Source organism: Sciurus vulgaris (genome assembly GCF_902686455.1).
Source record: "Sciurus vulgaris genome assembly, chromosome: X".
Classification (NCBI taxonomy): domain Eukaryota; kingdom Metazoa; phylum Chordata; class Mammalia; order Rodentia; family Sciuridae; genus Sciurus; species Sciurus vulgaris.
Window position 1 is genome coordinate 109,978,498 of NC_136471.1, and position 24,474 is coordinate 110,002,971.

A 24,474-nucleotide genomic window follows, 5' to 3' on the forward strand; every position below is an offset into this window, starting at 1 on the left:
ATATGAAAAAACAAATATGAATATGTATAAATGTCCACATACCATCAAGGTCACAATTCAAGAGAGAAAAAGAATTTAAAAAAAAGGAAAAAAGGTCTTGATGAAAAGTTAAAGAGTTCTTTTTGTTGGAGTTCAAAAGATTCTCAGTTTCTCTTCTCAGCAGTTTTAGGTGGGGTCTTCTTGAGTGTGATGCTCCACCCTCTGGGTTGCTGGAACTACAAGATAAGTAATCCTATAGGCAGAATTCCTAGAGGCAGGATTTAGGTTTAGATGGACTCTAGGCACTTTGCTGAATACCAGTTGGTCTGGAGATTTTAAATCATTGCACATCCAGTGCCCAGTACTTGCTGGTTCATGTTGGAAGACTGTACCCCAGGAATCTTCCCTGAGTTCCACTCATATATTGGGGGAGCCAAGTCTTAGTCTCCTACATCACCTGTGGACTCCACATTTCCTGATCTTGGGTTCAGTGTCCAAATAATCTCTCCTGCCTGGGCCCTTCCAAAATCCTGGCTATGCATGTCTTTCCCAGCCAGCCCTACAAGCATCCAGATTAGAGGGGAGGGGTATAACTGGGTGAGTATCCACTACCAGTTGTCCCCTGTGTAAACCTCTCTCCATGTTTGATTTTCTTCTGGCCACTTAATCATACTCTAGGTCCTGCAGTCTGTGTTTACTGGGTCTGTATTTTGGGTCAAACACAGGTTTGGCAGGACTCTCTCAGCTACCAGCCCCTGGGCTGTGGCTGCATAATGTTTCCTTCCTTTATCCTCTGCATGCTGTCTGCAGTGATGGTGGCTTCTTTCCCCACATAAGGATATTGTGCAGTGCATCTTTCAGGTTTGTCGGGCAGTGTACTTGATCTTTAAATGCTCATACATGCCTTGGGCCTCCCAACAATACAGGTTTCTTTATTTCCCTTATACCTCTACTATGTTTATAGAGGGACTGCTCTGGCTGGTGCTTCTGGCCCTGCCACTGGGGATTTTTTTCCTTATTTTATTATGTCCAACCTCCTGAGTCCCCAATCTGCTTTGAATGTCCAGTTTTTAATTCCAGTAAAGTTCCCCCCTTTTTTGTTCACCTACCTTGTGGAAAAGCTGTCTGTCTGATTTCCTGGTTTCATGCCATGGAGTGGCCAGGAACACAACCTCCTGTATTCTGCCATCTTGAAAACCCTTGACTGATATTTATGAATATTTATTTTCACTTCACATGATGTTTAATGTACATATAATCCATTACAATTTTTGACATTTCCTTGGGGCACCAGAGGTAATGCCTGAAAATTTTTTTTTTTCATTTTTCTCTTTTTGTCATGGTATATATTTGAAGCCAAACAAACATACACACATCTCTGTATAACATAGCAGTGAATAGGCAAGGGATCAACTTTTTATAATTCAATGCCTTTCTCAATTAAGACACTCAAGAGAGATCTAAGTTATCATGACATGGTAAATTGACTAGCTACTAGTAAGAAGGGAATAAAACATTTTAGAATTTTTAAATTTATCTTTTAATTTTTTACAGACTGCATTTTGATTCATTGTACACAAATGGGGTACATCATTTCCTTTCTCTGGTTGTACACGATGTAGATTCATACCATTCATGTAATCATACGTGTACATAGGGTAATGATGTCTGTCTCATTCCACCATTTTTCATACCCCCTCCTTCTCATTTCCTTCTACATAATCTAAAGTTCCCTCATTCTTCTCTCACTCCCCACCCGTTAAAATCATTTCTCCATCATACTAAAAATACTTGAAAAATAATTATCAAATAAATGAGAGATTTTATTATTTAGAATTACAGAGTTAATAGGATCTTAGTGTTATATCAAAAGCTCAGATAATAAAGCAAAGGAAACCACCTTAAACCCAATACTTGAATGGAATCATAGTTAAGGTTTTAATGTATAGTATTTCATTTTCAATTTTTTATGGTACAGATACCTTATTTTCTCCAACTGTAACATCAGTAAAAACATAAGTGAAAAATAAAAAAGTAGGGTCTTAATTTTTAAATTGATACATAGAAGTTTTATATATTTATGGAGTATCATGTAACGTTTCAATACATGTATATATTATAAAATGCTCAAGTCTGGGTAAGCATATTTATCTTCTCAAACATTATCATATAATTGAATTGTGATGAAAACATTCAAAAACCCTTTCTTCTAGTCTTTTTGAAATATACAGTGTATTATCATCATCTCAGTCACCTTACTGTGCAATAGCCTACCAGAACTTCTTGCATCTGTCTAACCAACTTCATATTCATTGACTCACCTTTCTGTATCCTTCCTTCCTTCCAATTAGTAGATTTTTGAAGAAAGGTAGCACTTATGCTCAAAGTATTCTTTAATTCTTTTATAAATAATACTCAAAAATATTATATTTAATGTCTGTTGGCCGGTAATTACATTTGCAAATAAGGAGAAGAGCAAATGTATAACTTTGTACCCATCAGTCTTGTACATATAAATACCCAATAAATATATTTTTGAAAAAATATTTAAAAACTGAAATGGTAGATGATATAACAGATTATATGAGATTTTTTTGAAACTTGCTACCTAAAATGTGTTCCTCAAGCCACCAGTTTTAACATCACATGGTAGCTTATTGGAAATCCAGAGATTCAGGTTCTACCCTTCACCTACAGAACCAGATCCTGTAGTTTAAAATGGTCCCCAGGTGATGCATATGCACATTAAATATTAAGAAGCACTATATACTTTGGATAGAAGCAGACAAAGGAAAATTAGTTTTTTTTCTCCCTTTTAATTCTTTTTAAAAATATCTTTAAAATAGTTGCTCTGATTAATTTATGGTCCTGCTACTTTCAAAGGATTAAATGACTTGTTCAACCTCCTTTTGTGTTAGCAGACTTAAGATTTTGCTCTTAACTTTTTCACTTATAATCAGAATAACTGCCTAGAATATACATATTTAAAATTATCTTTCAAGGTTAGTTAAGCTCAGATAAATGTGTGGCACGAAAATACACTGTCACATTGCCTCAGAGTTAAGTTGGCCTCTTGACAGGACTAATGGTTTCCTTTATTGTGTAAAAATTGATTAAATAGTTATTTAAATTGATAAATAAAAATGTATGTATTATGTATATAAAAAGATGGTTTGAAATATGTATATATTATGATATGGCTAAATCAAACTGACAGACACATTACCTCATATTTATCTTGTTTTTTATGGTGATTGCTTAAAATTTCTTTCAACAATCTTTAATGATATAATACATTGTTATTAATTAGGTTGTAAGATAGAACCAATGAACTGGTTCCTCCTAACTCAAATTTTCTATCTGTTGGCCAATATCTTCCCAATCTCCCCTTCCAGTCCCTGGTAATCACTATTTCTACTTTCTGCTTCTTCAGGTTCAACTTTTTAGATTCCACATATAAATAAGATCATATATTATTTGTCTGTGCCTGGCTTATTTCACTTAGCATAATGTTCTTCAGGTTCATCCATGTTGTTACAAATGGCAGAATTGCCTTCTTTTTGAGGACTGAATAGTATTCTATTGCAAGTATTTACATTTTACCATTTCTGGAATTAATGATTCACTTTACATAAAGAATATTTTTACATCTTGGTTCCCTGGTGTGAGCACAGTTGGTAAATTGCAGTGCCAAGTAGCAAAAGAAACTTTTGAAGGAGTTTCCATTTTATATATGGTATTACAAATTATTATTGGTAATGCATGTTTAGTTCACTCCCTGGATATGGCAAATGACATGAAGTCAGAATCACTCTAGGTAGAGAACTTTTACTTATATTTTGAAAGTCCGAGAAGGAAAGTAACATTCTACTTTAACAGATGCACCATAAGCCAAATAAATATCATTCATATACTTAGTGGATATTAATAATCTTTATCCATATGGCATATGGTTATTTTTATTTTATTTTTTTGTGGAAATACATGGCTCATTTTTACACAGAATCAGAATTAGTTCTTTACATACTTTAACACCAGCAAAAATTTAATAAGGATGTGTAAGGTTTGTTTACTGGGAGCTAAGGCATTAAAACTTTTTGTGTAATTGTTTAATTACAAATGCATAATCTTAATTGACATGCTAATATAACTTTCTGTGGGAAGTGAAATTTTTAATTTTTGTTTCCAATGAAAGGTACTCTTAGATGGGTTGGTTTTGGCAATTTGAGTTAGGAAAAGGAACTACAGAATGAAGTTTTTATGTGAAGAAGGAAAAGAAATTAACTTTAGTGTTCATCTCATTGGTCTGCCAAATTGCAGGGATATTTTAGGCCTGATTATCATGTTCTAATTAGTCTCTAGAGGACATTCATGGACAATCGAGTGCTCATTAATCTGTCTTCTTCCTGTAACATTGATTTGTTCATTACCCATTCAGAGTCTCAAATATAGAAACCAAAAATTGATGTGTGGTGTTAATGTGCTTACAGATGTTGCTACGACTTATCCAGATAAGAAGTCCATCTTAATGTACATCACATCACTCTTCCAAGTTTTGCCTCAACAAGTGAGCACTGAAGCCATTCAGGAAGTGGAAATGTTGCCAAGGCCTACAAAAGTGACTAGAGAAGAACATTTTGAATTACATCATCAAATGCATTATTCTCAACAGGTATTTAAACAACAACTAATATCAAAGATGTTTTTTATTTTATATGCATTCTTATGTACCAAACATATAATACCTATTTAATGCATACACATATATATGCACATATATCACAATATATATACATAGCATAATGTGCATATATAGAGAAAGGGAGACAGTGACAGAAAGAGATTATGCAAACCTTTTAAATTTCATCTGATATGTACTATATTATTTTTAAAGCAGATTATTAAAATACTATATTATTTGTATGTACCTTAATACAGGAATATAGAATACACAATATATTGTTTTTAAGTTGTATGCAATGAAATAAGACAAGGCAGACTTACATGCCTATTAAACTTCAAACTCTCCATCAACTAGAATAAATAGTATATTGCCAGAGCAAGAACAAAGGCAAGTGTTCTGTTTAATAATCAAGTTTTAAAATGTTTGGAGGCAAATTATTCTTGTATTAACAATTTTTGATTATTAAAGTTTAACATTTTTGAAAAAGTGATTAAAAACGTTTCTAATATAAATTAAATGGAGAAGACATGTGATAAAATTCTTTATTAAATCGTTTTATAGACTGCAATGGAATTCTTCCATTAATTGGTTTGTTCTTGTTCTCAACAGTGGGTAATCTGGGGTGTTTTCTTGTATCTTCATAGACAAAAACAGTGATGAAAAAGTCTTTAACAAAATTTCTCCTGAAGGCATGGAAAGTTCTTAAGCCTCATTTTCGAACTCTACTAAGCTAGTTCTATATTTAGCTTATGAAAGCTTCAGTCCTTTCCAGGGTATTGATCTGATGAATTCTGGCCTTGTTTACTTTGGGTTTGGAGAAAATTGCCTTCAGATGCCTATTTTTGTGAGATTGAAGAGCATCATGCCATATAAGTACTGGAGTTGTATCTCTCTGAAATCTTCATGGTTCCAAACACCCTCATTGTCTTCCCAGATTATCTGTTCTGCACCACAACAAGAATTGTCAGTGCCACAATTCTTGGGCTACACCAGTTTCTGATATCATTTACCTGTGTTTAGCATTAAACAGTTCATCTCAATGTTTCCATTTAATGTTCTATTTTCGGGCATGTTGGAAAGTAGTCCTTCCAGGGTTACTTACCATGTCTCCTCCTCCTTTCTGTCCACCCTCCCCCAAACCCTTCTCTGCAGATTACAGTCAGTCTAGCACAGGGCTATGAGCGAACTTCTTCCTCTCCTAAGCCTCGGTTCAAGAGCTATGCCTACACACAGGCTGCTTATGTCACCACCTCTGACCCCACACGGAGTCCATTTCCTTCGCAGGTCTGTCAACATTTACTATCTTCTACAAAGCAGAGAACTTCATTGAAGATAATCTGACTTTGCTCTTGTTTGTTTGAAATTGACAGTGCTTTTTTTTCTCCTTCAAATTGTTTTGTTTTTCCCAGTCTTATCAGATTCTCTAAACCTGCTCTGTTAGGTTTAGTGTATGTTGATTCTTCATGAATGAGAATGCTCAAAATAGTGACTTGTATCTTTTTGATATAATTACCTGTAAGGTTTTTACAAAGGCTACCAATGGTTATAAAGAACATAATAATCATGAACAGTTTTATATATGTAACTATAAAAAGCATGGATAAATACATAAACATTTTTAGTTGTAGTATTTGGGGAGATTTTTCTAGGAGTCTAATCTATAAATGAAAGTAGAAGTTTTTATTATATATTGATTCTAGTAAAATATGTTTAAGAAAAATATAACTGCAAACTTATTCATATCATCTCTTTTAATTTTGCTTATTTAACACATACACATATAAATCTTGTATATAACAGTATTTGAGTATTTATTTTTAAAAAAAGGTCATAGCAGAACCAGGTCAGATTCTATGCACTGTTTAATACTTACTCCATGAGGGATTTTCTCAGTGGAGTTTTCCACTCTTGCAATATTTTAGAAAACCTAAAAATATAAGAAATCATAGCCTTGTATGTGTTATAGCATGGAAATGATACATACTAGAGTTGCTAGATTTGCAAGAATTTCTTTTTAAAAGAAAGCTTTATTTGGCTCAGTAGAGCAGTTTGAAAAGTTCTTGAGGAAGTGATTTTTATCAGAACTGAACTATGAAAAGGAGTTAAGAAATTATTCACCCGATCCTATTTGTAAATTTGAAAGTATACATTTTTGGAAATTCATTGATTTTTTTTCAAGATAGTGGTGTACACGTCATTAGCAATTCATTTGTCAGTTAATTGATGTATGAGGCTAAAAATTCTAAACTGTGGAAGATTCCCCCAAGGAAACATCTATTTTAGGGCAGAGTTATACACTGTATCCTTGGCTAGTTTCTTCCAAAGCCATATAAAGGAGACTGAGTGGGAAAGTTTTTTTGTGACTCAGCCTCATCATCAATTCATTTTCTATCTAAGTTTTCACAAAGATGAGTTGTATAATCTTAAACAAGAAACTTAACCAGTTTCCTTATTAACAGTTGAAAATAATAATTCTATCACACATTATTGACTGTTTCCATATGACACATGGGAACTAATCTAATCCTTTTAACATTCCTTATGGATGAGTAATGCTATTTTAATCCCCATTTGAAGTTTAAATTTATCTACTCTTTCCTCCCTATCCCCCATCCTGAACACTTCTTCACTCTCTAGGCTCTTTTTAATCACTCTTATCCCCTGGAAACCACCAAGGCTTAAGGAATAGGGACTACATCCTAAAATAAAGGTGCATAAACCAAGATGAAGATATAAGGCTTTTTCCCCTAGTTATCCTTTTATTGAACTGCCTTTTCTAGAAGGATTTCTCTGATGTCTATTCTGACAGTATATTTTTACCTCATTACCACCTCATTAAGACATTGCTCAGGTAAGATTCCTTAATGAAGTAATTGTAAATGGACTTAAATTTTGCCAGAATCTATGCTCAGTCTACCTTCATCTAAATATTACTAAATACATGATATTTCATGAAACATGCAGTTGAATTCACTTATCTGTGTTATTTAACATAAGTCATTGAAATAAGCCTTATTTTTTTTTTTTTAGAAACGAAGCAGCACAAATCATGAGAGATAGGTAATGACATATTTTGATGGTAACTAAAGGGAGCACATCAGAAAATGATGCTACACGTAGTTAACTTTGATAAGTTTGTATCTTCAAGCAGTCACATGAAGAAATTTTTTTTTCTAGTCTTGTAAGGACTGAGTCTCCAGTGCCCCCTACAGGTGGTGTCTGCTCCACTTCCAATGAACTCAAGACAGGTTGGATTAGATTCTGTCAGGTTTTTGGTGGTCTGCAAAGAAGCATGACATTTCCTATATAAAAAGAGAGGATCATGCAGGTGACTATCCACTATGAAAACATAAAAGTTATAAATAATATTCATAGTTCACAATATCTTACAAACATCAATTTTTTCCCCTAACTTGGAAAATATGATTTATATTCATTAAATTTTGTTGAGGTGAAACAATCTGCCCTGCTCAGGATCCCTACCTATAAAAGAGTTATCCTTTGGTATGAGCCACATGCAATTAATGATATCCTTTCTATAGTTGTGTTCAATTCCTATATTAGTGATTTTGAGCATGACTCTCATTCTACTTCTAATCTTATAAAAAATATCCCCAATCTCTCTTTCATGTTCAGTGTCTCTCTCTCTCCTGGATCCTCACCCTCTCCTAAGTTCTGCATGCACACATCCATGTGTATGCCCCCTCCCCATACATATTCTCCTTTGTCTTGTTTATATACTTATATGTGATCCTTTCTTTTATCTACCACCTTCTGTAGAGTAACCTATGCTTTATTCATTCATCTGTTTACTTAACAATAAATAATTTTGGTCAGTGAATTAAATGACTTTTATTTAGCTTTCATGACTTTCCACCATCATTGAAACACTTTTCTCAAAGTCTCTACACTCAGCAGGTTCTTTTCCCTCTCCCATCACTATTCCATATGTCTTTCATTATCTTGCTCATTCTCCTCTTCCAATTCCCTCAGCATAGGAATCTCTGGGAAGATCCCTTGTCTGTTATATCTGTATGTTCATTCCTTTGTCCACATGATTTAATCACCTGTATTCAATCTGAATGCAAATGACCATTGTATCTGTGTTCTGACCACTTCCAGTCTCTCTGGAGTTGCAGCCACACTTCTAACTCATTTTTAACTCTTTGATATGTACACTTGATGTACACTGCTGTTTCAACCTAGTGTGTCCCCAAGTGAACCTGACTTCATCACTCACGTACCTTTTTCATATCTTTTTTATGTGAATGAGGATATGACTCAAGAGTCATTGAACCTTACATATGACACATTCTCTTTCTTTTCTGTATTGATCTGATAATCAATAAAAAAGCAAATTCTTTCTGTGAAAAATTTCTCAATTAAATTGTGTCCACTCAAATTTCATAGGTTCCATTCTGATTCAAGTCCTCAGTACAGGTCTATCAGATTATTGAAATAAACTTACAATTGATATCACTACCTTTAGTTCAACATTGTCTAAACCGGATTCCATTCTTTATTCATAGTTCTAATAATATTATTCATAAATTTTCCTCACTTTAATTTGCCTGTATAGCAATCCATTCCTAATTTTTTCTAAAAGCATCATTATCCATTAATGATTTACATTTTCATGCTTATTACACACTCATGTGTTTCATATTATCTTCAACAGAATTGTCACCCCTCCTCCTCCATAAAAATCAAGACATTTGCTATCTTAGCTTTTATGCATCCCTTGGCTAAGTTTGACATTTATTTCCTTTACAAATTGGCCAATGTAATCCATATTTCAGTGCCTAATCAATAAGTGACAGAGCCTGAAATCTAGTTCAGATTCATCTAACTCCAAGGCTGTGCTCTTTATATTAGAGTAACACTAAATTTTCTTTATTTTAGTTCTTACATATGGAGTTACTTGTGTATGGAATAGTAGTCATTTATTCAATCATTTACCACTTATTAATCACCTTCTATGTATAGGTATTGTAGGATCAAGTGTTATATCCATAAAGAAACCCACAAAACAATTCAATGGAGGGTATCACTCCATTTGGCCCTTCCCCCTGCCCACCTGCTTTTCACCTTTTAGCCATCCCAGCAGCATCTCCTGGGCCTAGTCACAGGCAGAAAGGAGAGAGATAAGAGAGGAGAGAGCAGAAGGAGAAAGGAAACTTTAGTCTATAAAAAGAGCAGAGCATTCTCACTTCTTGGGATACCAGAATACCAGCCATGCCTGCCTTCTCCCTCCTGGGAGAAGTCTGTGCTATTACCATTAAATAAAACCTGCTTTATATGCTTGCATCGGTGTGTTTCTCTAATGTTCAAACTTCAACATTTGAGGAAGCAGAACTTGTCACTGAAAAATGGTGGTATCATTTTCTTATGTAAGCAAAATAGTATGTCAAATATTAAAAATTAATAGTTAAATAGTAAGTGCTAAAAATGAAAAATAAAACAGCAAGAGGAATGTGAAACAGGTAGTAGAATGGAAGTTAAAATTTTATTTTGGGTAGTCAGAGAAGGACTAAGAACTTAAATTTTGAGTAAAGATTGAAAGGAAGCATGAGCATCTGGGGAAGAGACTGCCATGAAAAAGAAATACAGTTGTGTGAAAGCCATAAACTGTGATGATACTTGAAACATCAAGAAGAGATATGAGTGGGAAACTGACTGATAGGAGATGGTGTCCAGAATAAAACGAATAGCCAAATCACATAAGACTTTATACAAAAAAATGGTGAGAACTTAGGCTTTTATTTACCAGTAAAGGTGGCATGTTATTGGAGGGGTGACATGAGTCACATTAACTCACTACAGCTTCTGTATGGAGAGTAGACTAACAGGAAAAAGGATGGAAACAAGGAGATGAGTTACAACACTGCTGCAACAATCCATGCAAGAAATGGCAGAAGTCTGCATCTGGATTACTTCATTGAGCATGATGAATAATAGTTGAATTCCAGATGTTTTAAAGGACAACCTGCAGCACTTGCTAAGGTAATGCAAAGCAAGTGTTTCCTGAATTATTTGAGAACTTTTCCTGGTATTGTTTAAAACAAAAACAAAGAAGATAAATAAAACTTCTATGATGTATTAAGCATAAAACATAAGTAAACTGATGGTTTATGGGATTTACGTAAAACTCATTTTAAATTTAGCTAATGAATAAGCAAGTAGACATAAGCAGCAGGTATAGTGTGTGTTAAATATAGATAGTAAATTCATAATATATTACAGATATTAAAAATAGATGGAATAAATTATTGTTATTATATAGAAATAAAATTGATTTTTATATGTTAAAAAAAATAGATGGAATAAATGATGAAATAGTCAAGAATGTTTCTTAAAGACCAAAAGAGATGAAAAGAACAAATCACAAGATATAATCAAATCATTGCTTGGCTGAAAGCTACATCATTTCTAAATTGCCTACCCACTGATGACACTCAGCATAGTGTCATTGTGTCCCTTCATAGGTTCTACTTTAAAAAGTTATATACATTCCATAGCAAACTAATCGACAAACTATGACTAGAAGTCAGATCTACATGCCTCTGCATCTCTCCAGTACAAGTATGTCTTTTGGCCTCAGTCACCTTCTGTCTGTTGGACCCCTTCTGGTTCTGCCTACCATGCAATCATCAGGGAAGGTTCATATAGCAAAACATATGAGCATTGCATAACTCATGTTTTAAATAGTGTACTCTTTTTAACTATTTGTACTTTCTCATAATTGTACTTCCTTCCCCATCTCTTCCCCCTTATCATATTATTTAAATTAATTTAAGAAATGGTATGATTCAAATCCTTAATTTTATCTGTGAATCTTTCTATTTCATAATATCTGAAATAGCATAACTGGTAGCAAAATTGGAGGTCTCCATTGCATAAAGATCATTGCACACTTGACCTACTAGGTATTTCTTATGAAATAATTAAATAGAATAAGGATTACTACAAGGTTTTTTCAGCTTAAGGATCTGGCAGAGTAGTTGCCACCAACAAAGATGGGATTAACTGTAGGAGAAGCAGGTTTGGGAGTTAATGTTAAGAGCTGTTTTGAACATGTTAATCTTGAAATGCCTGTGAATCTGAATATATGTTGACGAGTATTTCTAAGACCAGAATTGAAGATAAATAATTTGGAAGATATCAGTACATGGATAGTATCTAAATCCACTGACCTGCATGAGATTACCCATGAAAAATTTATAGAGATAGGAAATCTCTAGATATGAGACTATGTCAATAAAGGGCCTAAAAGGGGTAGTCAGAAAGAGGGAGAGGAAAAGAAGGAGGTGACTTACTCTACAGTCCAGGAGGAGAAAATGCTTCAGGAAGTATGTATTAAGTACTGCATACTAGTTCAAATAACATAGAGAATTGAGTATTAGCCAGTGAATTTAACAAAATGTCAGTAGGGTAGGATCCCCAAGAAATTCTCATATTACAGAGTTATCACAGTGTAATTACTAATACTAACCCTATTTATTCTCAAAACTTTTCTCTTTTGACCAGAAAGTTATATACTCACTCTGACTCTTATAGTCAAGTAGATAAGACCAGTTTTGGGTGGTGTGTGTGTGTATGTTTGGAGGAGGGCTAATAGGAGTGAGTTTAAGAGAATCAAAGTCAGGGGCTACCTGCATTGCAACACTTAAAAAGTACACTGAATAATTGATGTTCTTCTGGGCAAAAGCATACTCCTCTTGGATTAACCAAATCTGATAACTGATAACTGGTCTATACATTAATTTTATATTGCTGCTGTAACAAAATAACCTAGAAACTTTGTGGCTTGAAACAACATAGATTTATTCTTACAGTTCTTTAGTTCAGGAATTCAACATGGGTCTCACAGTGCTAATGTAAAGTTATAAGCAGAACTGCTTTCTCTCTAGAAACTATAGGGGAGAATGTGTTTTCTTGCCTCATTCCTTGGTTTATAGCCCCCTCAAAGGCAGTTGGTCTTTCTCATATCACTTTACTTTGACCTAAAATTTGCTTCCCTCTTTATGATCACATTGGGCTCACTCGAATAATCCACTAAACATGTATTTTAAAGTCAGATGATTAGCAAGCTTAATTCCAACTGCACCTTAGGTTCTTCACTGTTATGGGGTGTAACCTATTCACAAATCCCAGGGATTAGGACATAGACATCTTTGGAGGGTGTGTGTTTTTCTGTCTACAGCAGTCTAATAATGTGGCATGCATATCTGAGAAAGGCATCCGTTATCTGCTGCTACCAGTAGGTGCACTATTACTTTGCATTCTCCCAGGTGTTCCTCAGCATCAAGCTGTTCCCATTCTCTTTTATGCACTGCTCATGCGACTTATCCTTCTTCCAGAGGTACTGGGAAGCCATTCTTATGCTAAAAACATGTGGGGAAAAAGTCAAACTATATACCTTGTTTCTGCCTACAAAGACCTTATCTTTGTGTTCCTTGGGATGATCTCGCTGATATGCTCCTATAATTCTATAAGGATAAGAGGGATTATACTCCTTGAAATCATGCCAGAATAAAAAAAGACATTTTTCTTATTGAACTTATGTTTGCATTTTTTAAAACTCTTTCACATATGCATCTAATTTGACCAATATAACAAATGTGTGAGATGATTTTTTGGAGTCATATTTGAAGGGAAAATTCAATGGGAAGAAAGGATTAGTTGAAGCAGCTAGTCACCAGAACTGGGATTGAAACCTACTATTATGACTTCTAGTATAGGTTCTGATGTTTTACCATTTGAAACCCCCAGCCTGATCAGTCAAAGGGTTTGCTCCTTTCTTATCACCCTTACATACTTCACATTAGTCTTCTATTTAGAAAAACAAAAGTCCTTCTCTCTGGTCCTTTTCCTTACATAATGAACAATAGCTGTCAACTTAGGGAGTGTTACTCCTCTCAACAGAAGAGATACATAATTGTTTATGCATTTGTGAAATAAGAAGCAATTGAACATTTAAAATAAAGATAGTGAACACAAAGTATATAGAAATAAAATAGAGACACATCTCCATATTACAAAAGATGTGTAAAACAATGTAAAAGCTATAATTATATTTGACAGTAAAATTTGCTTTTATAATAATAGAGAAAAAACAGCAAACCCATATTTATGTGTTTTTTTCAAAATAATTAAAGATGAAGTTAAGAAAAGCAGAGTTATCTTTTAAATTTTTAAATGACAAATATTCATAAAGTATAGGGTTAGGCTAAGATACATTGGATAATTCTAGATGGTGAAAAACAGCATTTAGATATTCAAGAATCAGAAGAAATACAAAGGAAATACCCATCATAAAATGTATATGAATAAAAAAAATGTATATGAATGTCTTCAATGTTTGTCTCTACTCAGAAACATTTCATGCTTCTTAAAGCTTCAACTCTACTCCTGAAAAGGTCCAGTTCTAAAGTTTTATCTGCCAACTGACTAGAAGTTTACACACAGAGACATCTTACCATAACCTCAAGTTCATCATATTTAAAATTGAATTCATCCTTGTGTGTAGTTCCAGGGGTCACTTCTGACATTTATTTTTATCTATACTTGCAATAATCTAGCCATGTGTTAGTTCTCCTTCAACTCTCTCATGCTTAATTACTTGTTAATTTTTTTAAATTTATTTTTATTGTAAACAAATAGGATACATGTTGTTTCTCTGTTTGTACATGGAGTAAAGGCATACCATTTGTGTGATCATACATTTACCTAGGGTAATATATTTTGATTCATTGTTATTTTTTCCCTTTTCCCCCACCCCTCCCACCCCTCTTTTCCCTCTATACAGTCCCTCCTCCCTCCATTCTTGCCCCTCCCCCCCTTATGTGTCATCATCTGCTTATCAGTGAGATCATTCTTCCTTTGGTTTTCTGAGATTGGCTTATCTCACTTAGCATTATATTCTCCAGTTTCATCCATTTGCCTGCAAATGCCATAATTTTATTATTCTTTATGGCTGAGTAATATTCCATTGTATAAATATAACACAGTTTCTTTATCTATTCATCAATTGAAGGGCATCTAGGTTGGTTCCACAATCTGGCTATTGTGAATTGAGCAGATATGAACATTGATGTGGCTGCATCTCTGTAGTATGCTGATTTTAAGTCCTTTGGGTATAGGCCAAGGAATGGGATAGCTGGGTCAAATGGTGGTTAATTCCAAGCTCTCTGAGGAATCTCCACACTGCTTTCCAGATTCCTACCTATTTTCATTGGCATCTTTTCCTTCCTCTCTGTTAACCTGGATTTCAAGACTTTCCATGATCTATTTGGCAAACTTCGTCAATATTGTCTCTCTCCTCTTAAATAACATTCTCCCTTTTGTCTGAATATGGCCTTATACAATCAGGCTTTCATATCTATGTGCTCTGCCTCCATGAATTTAACCAACCATGAATGAAAAATATTCAGTTTAAAAAAAAGTTCTGCTTCTGTATGAAACATGTACAGGCATTTGTTCTTTTTATTATCATTCCATAAACAGTACTTTATGATATTTACATTGTATTAGGTATTAACTATGATATGATTTAAAGTATAAGTGAAAATGTGTGTAGGTTTATGTAAATAGTATGACATTTTATATAAGGGACTTGAGCATCTGCAGAGTTTGGTATTTGCAGTGGATTCTGGAACCAGTCCCTCACAGGAACTGAAGGAGGATTGTAGTTTGTTTTTAAATTATGCTGATCAGTGTTTGCTTCTTTCCCCTTCTCCTTGCCTCTTGCTGTTTGTCCTTTACACACATGTATATCAACAGGAACATCCTCTTACAGTCACACAGGGATTCTCTAGAATAATGACTCATCTTAACATTAAATGGCAAGTATCAGGATTTGAGTGATAAGTGGAAGGAAGTAGTCTCATCAAAAGTTCTATGTATCAACTTTACTTCTATTTCCTATAGGATATATATGAATATGATTTTTAAATAGAAAATTAAAAATGTAGACGATGGAAATCAAATATCTTTCTGCCCTTGACACCATTTCTAGAATGTGTGTGTATATGTGTGTGTATACATATATATAAAATTTCAAGTATTTGTAGTTTTTTACTATTGTCAATAAAAGTGAGCATTATTTCCTTTCCTGGGAAATTTTTATGCATTTTTATCAATTGGAATAGCATTTTATAGTTAATTTGCCTAACCATTTTTTGTGTTATGCAGTACAAATAATTTTCACCATTTTTTACTTGTCTTTGAATTTTTGTAGTATTTTTCTCCATTAAAAGTGTTATTATTTAAAAAATTTATTATTTTATGTGGTTGGGGATTCTTTAATCTTTTCTTTTATTGCTTTTTAAATATTTTTTAAAGTTCTAGATGGACACTATGTTTATTTTTGTGTGGTGCTGATGATTGAACCCAGTGCCTCACACATGCAAGGCAAGTGCTCTACTACTGAGCTATAGTCCCAGCCTTGTTTTGTTGCTTTTAATTGTTAGTTCAGGGGGAGGTCATATTTTTAAAAGATACTGCTACCTGGGCAGGATGGCACATGCCTGTAATCCCAGCTACTTTGCAGGTTGAGGCAGGAGGATTGCAAGTTTGAGACCAGCCAAGGCAACTCAGTGAGACCCCGTCTCAAAATTGAATGGGCTGGGGATGTAGCTCAGTGGTAGAATGTCCCTGAGTTCAGTCCCCAGTACTACCAAAAAAAAAAATAAGTCATTCAAATGGTAGTTAAAAATTCTCCCCTGGTTTCTTCAGTACTTTCTGCAGAAGCTACTTAGTTGTTAAAACCATCTGTTGATAGATATTGTTCATAATATAAATGTATGCCTCTTATAAGAATGAGGAAACACATTTTAGAAGCTGCCTGGGCATATTTTTCCTTATATCTTAGTGGACAGGATTAGGTCACATCCTAAATCAATAAGGGGGAACAGAACTATCATATTTGGCTCAAATCAATCAAAAGTTTGCCATGCTTTGCAGGCAAATGGATGAAATTGGAGAATGTCATGGTAAGTGAGATAAGCCAATCTCAAAAAACCCAAGGACGAATGATCTCACTGATAAGCAGATGATGACACATAATGGGGGGTGGAGGGGTTAGTGTTAGGGTTAGAGATAGGGTTGGGGGGGCAAGAATGGAGGAAGGAAGGACTGTATAGAGGGAAAAGAGGGGTGGGAGTGGTGGGGGGAAGGGAAAAAATAACAGAATGAATCAAACATTACCCTATGTAAATTTATGATCACACAAATGGTATGCCTTTACTCCATGTACAAACAGAGAAACAACATGTATTCCATTGGTGTTCAATAAAAAAGTTTGCCATGCTTGAATCATATAGTCAAAGTAGAACTAGGTGATTTCTGATTCAAATAACATTTTATTAGAGGTAGGAAGGAAAGAAGAAAATAAATGTTATGTGGACAGTCATTCTTTTGTGTAAAACTACCCTAGAGCTTGATGAAATTTGTATCCATGCTTAGAAATTTTCCTGGAAGGTAGCTGAGGTAAGCAAAAACATTCATTTGTTACTCCAGAAGAGGGGAATCATCCATTTATATAAAACTACATTGAAACCACATTTATTCAGAGCAATACCAGTTCTTGAGATGGAAGAGAACTAGTTGCACTAAGAAGAGGAAGCACAAACTGTGACATCAGAGAGATTTACATTTACATCATAATTCTGCCACTTTCTAGCCACATAACCTTGAGAGAGTTTCTTGTTTTTGAACTTCAGTTTTCTCATGTGGATTATGGGAATTATTTCTAACTCATGGTACTATCGGGTGGGTTTCATGAGATGAATTATATGAAGAACTTTTCATGGTACAGGTACATTGTGCTTTCTAAAACAAAACTGGAAACTAATATCACTTTTGTAAATATATCAGGAGTTGAATGAGATTTTGAATTCTAAACTGATGATCTCATTGTATTTTCATTAGCACTTCTAGGAGAAAATATCTACTGGGTTCTAAACTGATTTATAAATAAACTTTGGAGTTCTAACCTGTATACAGTTTGGCAATTTCCTGTATAAAGAATTCTAAGGAAAATGATACACATTTTAGTTGTAAAGTTGCTGAGGAACAATCTTGGAAACACACAAAGTAGAACAATATTTTTTCCTTGTAAAGAAGAAAACACTTCTAAATGGTTTTGTATCCATTGATCCTAAGTGGGAAGGAGGGTGGGAAAGAAATTTTCACTCTGTATCTGCTATTGGCCCCTCCCAGAATATCCCTTCCCTCAAAGTAAATGATGATTGCATGAAATTAACAAACAGAGAACATCAAATCAGCCATTGGGGAGCACTCCTTAGATTTAAATAGTCATATAAATAAATACTATTCTAGTATTGAACAAGTGACCTAGATACAGTTTTGTCAAGTTTGAGCTCAGCTCTATATATTGGTGTACTGAAGACTTCTAAACAGAATTCTAAAACTAGAGGCAACGTCAAAGTGAATGTATATAATATTATTTTCAACACACATACCCCTAACTTTCAATTTTTATTTTATTGCAGTAAGAACAATTAACATGGGCCTGGGGTTGTAGGTTGGTGGTAGAGCTCTTGCCTAGCATGTGTGAGGCACTGGGTTCCATCCTCAGCACCACATTAAAATAAGCAAATAAAGATATTGTGTCCACCTACAACTAAAATTATTTTTTTAAAAAAAGAACAATTAACATGAGATTTATTATCTCAGATTTTTAAGCAGTCAATACAGTTAGTTAGGTTAACTGTAGGCACAATGTTGTACAAAAGATCTTGAGAAATGACTTCTCTTGCATAAATGAAATTTTATGAACTTTTTTTAATGTTTAAAATAGCAAAAGTCTTTTCTATTTGGAAAATGATAATTTTCCAGCATTTAGTTCCTTTTGTTCATTATCTTTTTTAATTATTTTTATTAATCTTTTAATTTTTTGTACACTGCATTTTGATTCATTGTACACAAATGGGGTACATCATTTCCTTTCTATGGTTGTACACGATGTAGATTCATACCATTTATGTAATCATACATGTACATAGGGTAATGATGTGTGTCTCATTCCACCATTTTTTATACCCCCCTCTCATTTTCTTCTACATATTCTAAAGTTCCCCCATTATTCTCTCATTCCCCACCCCACCCCCATTATATATCATCCTCCACTTATCAGGGAAATCATTCAGCCTTTGGTTTTTTGGGCTTGGCTTATTTCACTTAGCATGATATTCTCCAATTCCATCCATTCATTTGCAAATGCCATAATAATATTCTTTATGACTGAATAGTATTCCATTGTGTATATATATCAGAGTTTCTTTATCCATTCATCTGTTGAAGGGCATCTAGGTTGGTTCCACAATCTAGCTATTGTGAACTGAGCTGCTATAAACATTGATGTGGCTGTGTTACTGTAGTTTGCTGATTTTAGGTCCTATGGGTATAAAACGAGGAGTGGGATAACTGGGTCAAAAGGTGGGTCCATTCCACGTTTTCTGAGGATTCTCCATACTGCTTTCCAGAGTGGCTGCACCAATTTGCAACTCCACCAGCAATGTAAAAGTGTGCCTTTTTCCCCACATCCACACCAACATCTGTTATTTTTGTGTTCTTGATAAAAGCCATTCTAATTGGAGTAAGATGAAATCTTAGAGTTGTTTTAATTTGCATTTCTCTAATTAATAGAGATGTTGAACACTTTTTCATATATTTATTAATTGCTTGCGTGTCTTCTTCTGTAAAGTGTATGTCCAGTTCCTTGGTCCATTTATTGATTGGGTTCTTTAAATTTTTGTTATAAAGTTTTGTAAGTTCTTTATAAATTTTGGACATAAGTGCTCTATCTGAAGTTATGTGGAAAAGAATTTCTCCCACACTGTAGGCTCTCTCTTCACATTCTTGATTGTATCCTTTGCTGAGAAAAAGCTTTTTAGTTTGAGTACATCCCATTTATTGATTCTTGCTTTGATTTTTTGTGCTTTGGGAGTCTTATTGAGGAAGTGTGATCCTAAGACAACATGATGAAGATTCAGGCCTACTTTGTCTTCTATTAGGTGCAGGGTCTCTGGTCTAATTCCTATGTCTTTGATCCATTTTGAGTTGAGTTTTGTGCAGGGTGAGAGCTACAGGTTTAATTTCATTTTACTACATATTGATTTCCAGTTTTGCCAGCACCATTTGTTGAACAAGACTACGTTTTCTCCATTGTATGTTTTTGGCTCCTTTGTCTAATATCAGGTGACTGTATTTATGTGATTTTGTCTTTTTGTCTTCTATTCTGTACCATTGGTCTGCCTATTTTGGTGCCAATACTGTTTTTGTTACTATTGCTCTGTAGTATAGTTTAATGTCTGGTATTGTGATAACTCCTGTTTCACTTTTTGTATTCAGGATTGTTTTGACTATTCAAGGTCTCTTGTTCTTCCACATGAAGTTCATGATTGCTTTCTCTATTTCTATGAAGAATGTCATTGGGATTTTAATTGGAATTGCATTGAATCTGTGTAGTGCCTTTGGTAGAATGGCCATTTTGACAATGTTAATTCTGCCTATCCAAGAACATGGGAGATCTTTCCATCTTGTAAGGTTTTCTTCAATTTCTTTCTTTAATGTTCTGTAGTTTTCATTGTAGAGGTCTTTCACCTCTTTTGTTAGATTAATTCCCAAGTATTTTTTTTTTTTGAGGCTACTGTGAATGGAGTGGTTTTCCTAATTTCTCTTCCAGAGGATTCATCACTTATGAATACAAATGCATTAGACTTATGTGTATTGATTTTATATCCTGCTACTTTGTTGAATTCATTTATTAGTTCTAGAAGTTTTCTAGTGGAGTCTTTTGGATCTTCTAAATATAGGATCATGTCATTAGCAAATAGTGACAGCTTTAGTTCTTCTTTTCCTATTTGTATCCCTTTCATTTCTTTGGTCTGTCTTATTGCTCTGGCAAGTGTTTCAAGGATGATATTGAATAGAAGTGGTGAAAGAGGGCATCCCTGTCTTGTTCCAGTTTTTAGAGGAAATGGTTTCAGTTTTTCTCCATTAAGAATGATGTTGGCTATGGGCTTAGCATAGATAACCTTTATAATGTTGAGGTACGTTCCTACTGTTCCTATTTTTTCTAGTGTTTTGAGCATGAAGAAATGCTGTATTTTATCAAATGCTTTCTCAGCATCAATTGAAATAATCATGTGATTCTTAACTTTAAGTCTATCGATGTGGTGAATTACATTTATTGATTTCCGGATGTAGAACCAACCTTGCATCCCTGGGATAAACCCCACTTGATCATGGTGCACTATCTCTTTAATCTATTTTTGTATGAGATTTGCCAGTATTTTGTTAAGGATTTTTGCATCTATGTTCGTCAGGGATATTGGTCTAAAGTTTTCTTTCTTTGATGTGTCTTTGTCTGATTTTGGTATCAGAGTGATACTAGCCTCATAGAATGAATGAAGGGTTCCCTCCTTTTCTAGTTCCCGAAATACTTTGAGGAGTATTGGTATCAGTACATCTTTAAAGGTCTTGTGGAATTCAGCTGAGAATCCATCTGGTCCTGGGCTTTTCTTGGTTGGTAGGCTTTTGAAGGCTTCTACTATTTCAGTGCTTGAAATTGATCTGTTTACATTGTGTACGTCTTCCTGATTCAGTTTGGGAGGATCATATGTCTCTAAAAATTTGTTGTTGTCTTCAATATTTTCTATTTTGTTGGAATATAGATTTTCAAAGTAGCTTCTAATTATGTTATGTATTTCAATGGTGTCTGTCGTGATCTTTCCATTTTCATCACAAATTCTAGTAATTTGAGTTTTTTCTCTCCTTCTCTTCGTTAGTGTGGCTAGGGATTCATCAATTTTGTTTACTTTTTCAAAGAACCAACTTTTTGTTTTGTCATTTTTTGAATTGTTTCTCGTTTCAATTTCATTGATTTCAGAACTGATTTTAATTATTTCCTGTCTTCTACTATTTTTGGTGTTGATCTGTTCTTCTTTTTCTAGGGCTTTGAGGTGTAATGTTAGTTCATTTAGTTGTTGACTTTTTATTTTTTTAAGATATGAGCTCAATGTAATGAACTTTCCTCTTAGTACTGCTTTCATAGTGTCCCAGAGGTTTTGATATGTTGTGTCATTGTTCTCATTTACTTCTAAGAATTTTTTTATTTCTTCCCTGATGTCTTCTGTTATTGCATCATTCAGTAGCATATTATTTTGTCTCCAGGTGTATGAGTAGTTTTTGTTTGTTATTTTATTGTTCCTGTCTAATTGCATTCCATTATGGTCTGATAGGATACAGGATAGGATCTCTATTTTTTTTTTTTATATTTACTAATGGCTTTTTTATGGCATAGCATATGGTCTGTTTTGGAGAAGGATCCATGAGCTGCTGAGAAGAAAGTATATTCACTCGATGATGGATGAAATACTCTGTAAATATCCACTAAGTCTATATCATTGATTGTATTATTTAGTTCTACAGTTTCTTTGTTCAGTTTTTGTTTGGAGGATCTATCCAGTGGTGAGTGTGGTGTGTTAAAGTCCCCCACTATTAATGTGTTTTGGTCTATTTGATTCTTAAAATTGAGAAGGGTTTGTTTGATATACATAGATGCTCCATTGTTTGGGGCATAAATATTTAAAATTGTTATATCTTGCTGTTTTATGCTTCCCTTAAGCAGTATGAAATGTCCTTCTTTATCCCTTCTGACTAACTTAGGTTTGAAGTCCACTTTATCTGATATGAGGATGGAGACCCCTGCTTTTTTACTGGGTCCATGTACATGATATGTTTTTCCCCATCCTTTCTGTGGATGTCTTTTTCTATGAGATGGGTTTCTTGAAGGCATCATATTGTTGGATTTTTCTTTTTAATCCATCTGCCAGTCTATGTCTTTTGATTATTGAATTTAGGCAATTGACATTCAAGGTTATTATTGAGATATGATTTGTATTCCTGCTCATTTTGGCTTATTTTTGGTTTTTTACTTGTCCTTTGATTGGCTTTTCCTTTAGGGTAGTTCCTCCCTTTGCTGACTTGTATTGTTGTTTTTCACTTCCCCCTCCTGAAATATTTTGCTGAGAATATTTTGTAGGGCAGGCTTTCTATTTGTAAATTCTTTTAGCTTTTGTTTATCATGGAAAGATTTTCTTTCATTGTAAAATCTGAAGGTTAGTTTTGCTGGGTATAGTATTCTTGGTTGGCATCCATGTTCTTTCAGAGCTTGACATATGTTGTTCCAGGCCCTTCTTGCTTTTAGAGTCTGGGCTGAGAAATCTGCTGATACACATATTGGTTTCCCCTTATATGTAATCTGATGCTTTTCTCTAGCAGCCTTTAAATACTATCTTTATTTTGAACGTGAGGTATTTTCATTATAATGTGTCTTGGTGTGGATCTGTTGTAGTTTTGTGTTCTGTAAGCCTCTTGTATTTGATTTTCCACTTCATTTTTCAGGTTTGGGAAATTTTCTGATATTATTTCATTGAACAGGTTGTTTGTGCCTTAGGTTTATATCTCTGTGCCTTCCTCTATCCCAGTAATTTTTAAATTCAGTCTTTTCATGATATCCCATAATTCTTGGAGGTTCTGTTCATGACTTCTTAACATCTTCTCAGTTTGTTCAATTTTATTTTCAAGATTGAGTATTTTGTCTTATTGTCTGAGATTCTGTCTTCCACGAGGTCTATTCTGTTGGTGATGCTTTCTATTGAGTTTTTAATTTGGTTTCTTGTTTCTTTCATCCCAAGAATTTCTGTCTGTTTTTTTTTTTTCCAGAATCTCTATCTCTTTATTGAAGTATTCTTTTGCTTCTTGCATTTTTCTCTTTTAACTGTCTACTGGAATGGTCTTGCATTGCCTGCGTTTGCTCTCTTATCTCATCTTTTGCTTCACGGATAATTTTAATCATGTAGGTTCTAAACTCTTTTTTTGTCATTTCTACTGCCATGCTGTCATTGGATTCTATCACAATAGCATCTTGGTTTGTTAGGGACACTTTCTCCCCTGTTTTTTTGTATTGTTTCTGTATATTCCCCTCTAGCAGTGAAGATCAGAGATACTGAAGTTTGCCCCCTGCAGGTTTATTATGACCCTGCAGTTTTCCACTACCTCTCCTTTGAAGGGGAGATGAATACCAGTAGCACCCAATACAGAGAAAATACAGCCCTGAACCAGATAGCCCCTATAAAGACTTTAACATTTTTAAAATAAATCGGATCAGTTCAATTACTATTTACAACTTTTCTAGTTGTGAACAAGAGGATGGGGAAAGGGTATAGGATATAAATGAGTAAATAGAGGTACCTGTCAAAGGGCCCCCAGTCTCCTGTAGGTGCCTCAGGAAGGGAGCTGCCCTTCCAATGATGATGGCCATGCCCTCAGGAATAATTCAAAATGCCTGCACCAGCCTCCAAAGGAGCTGGGGAGCCCCAGGAAGGGTGTGCTGAGTCAGCACAGAGGCAGGCACAGTGTCCCTCAGCAGTAGGGGGGCAAGCGGGCAGGCAGGCTCAGCAATGCGTCCGACCCCGGTGTGGGGTAGCGGGCTCAGCGACGTGCCCAACCTTGGTGTGGGGGGTCAGGCTCAGCAACATCAACCTCCTATGCACTTTAATTAACCACTCCCCCTTTCACTTCTCCCAAGCCTCTGGCAACCAGTGTTCCACTTTCTATTCTACAAGTGTGACAATTGTAGATACTTTTTATAAATAGAATCATGCGGTATTGTTACTTCTGTGACTGTCTTAGCATGGGGTCCTCAAGGTTCATCCATGCTGTGGATATGTCAGAATTTCTTTCTTTTCGAATATTAATCATATTTCCTTGTATTTTCTTTA

General features: G+C 34.5%; 1 protein-coding gene across 5 annotated transcripts in view; it reads left to right on the plus strand.

The window, feature by feature from the left end:
- Positions 1 to 24,474, plus strand: part of DMD (dystrophin) — a 2,089,750-nt gene that overhangs the window by 484,899 nt on the left and 1,580,377 nt on the right. For 4 of the 5 annotated variants that reach the window (XM_079122792.1, XM_079122788.1, XM_079122791.1 and 1 more), the window contains exons 8-9: positions 4,470 to 4,651; positions 5,816 to 5,947. In XM_079122792.1, the coding sequence (XP_078978918.1) occupies positions 4,470 to 4,651; positions 5,816 to 5,947 (314 nt within the window). The remainder of the gene's footprint in view (positions 1 to 4,469; positions 4,652 to 5,815; positions 5,948 to 24,474) is intronic. The other variant, XM_079122793.1, reaches the window with a different exon arrangement.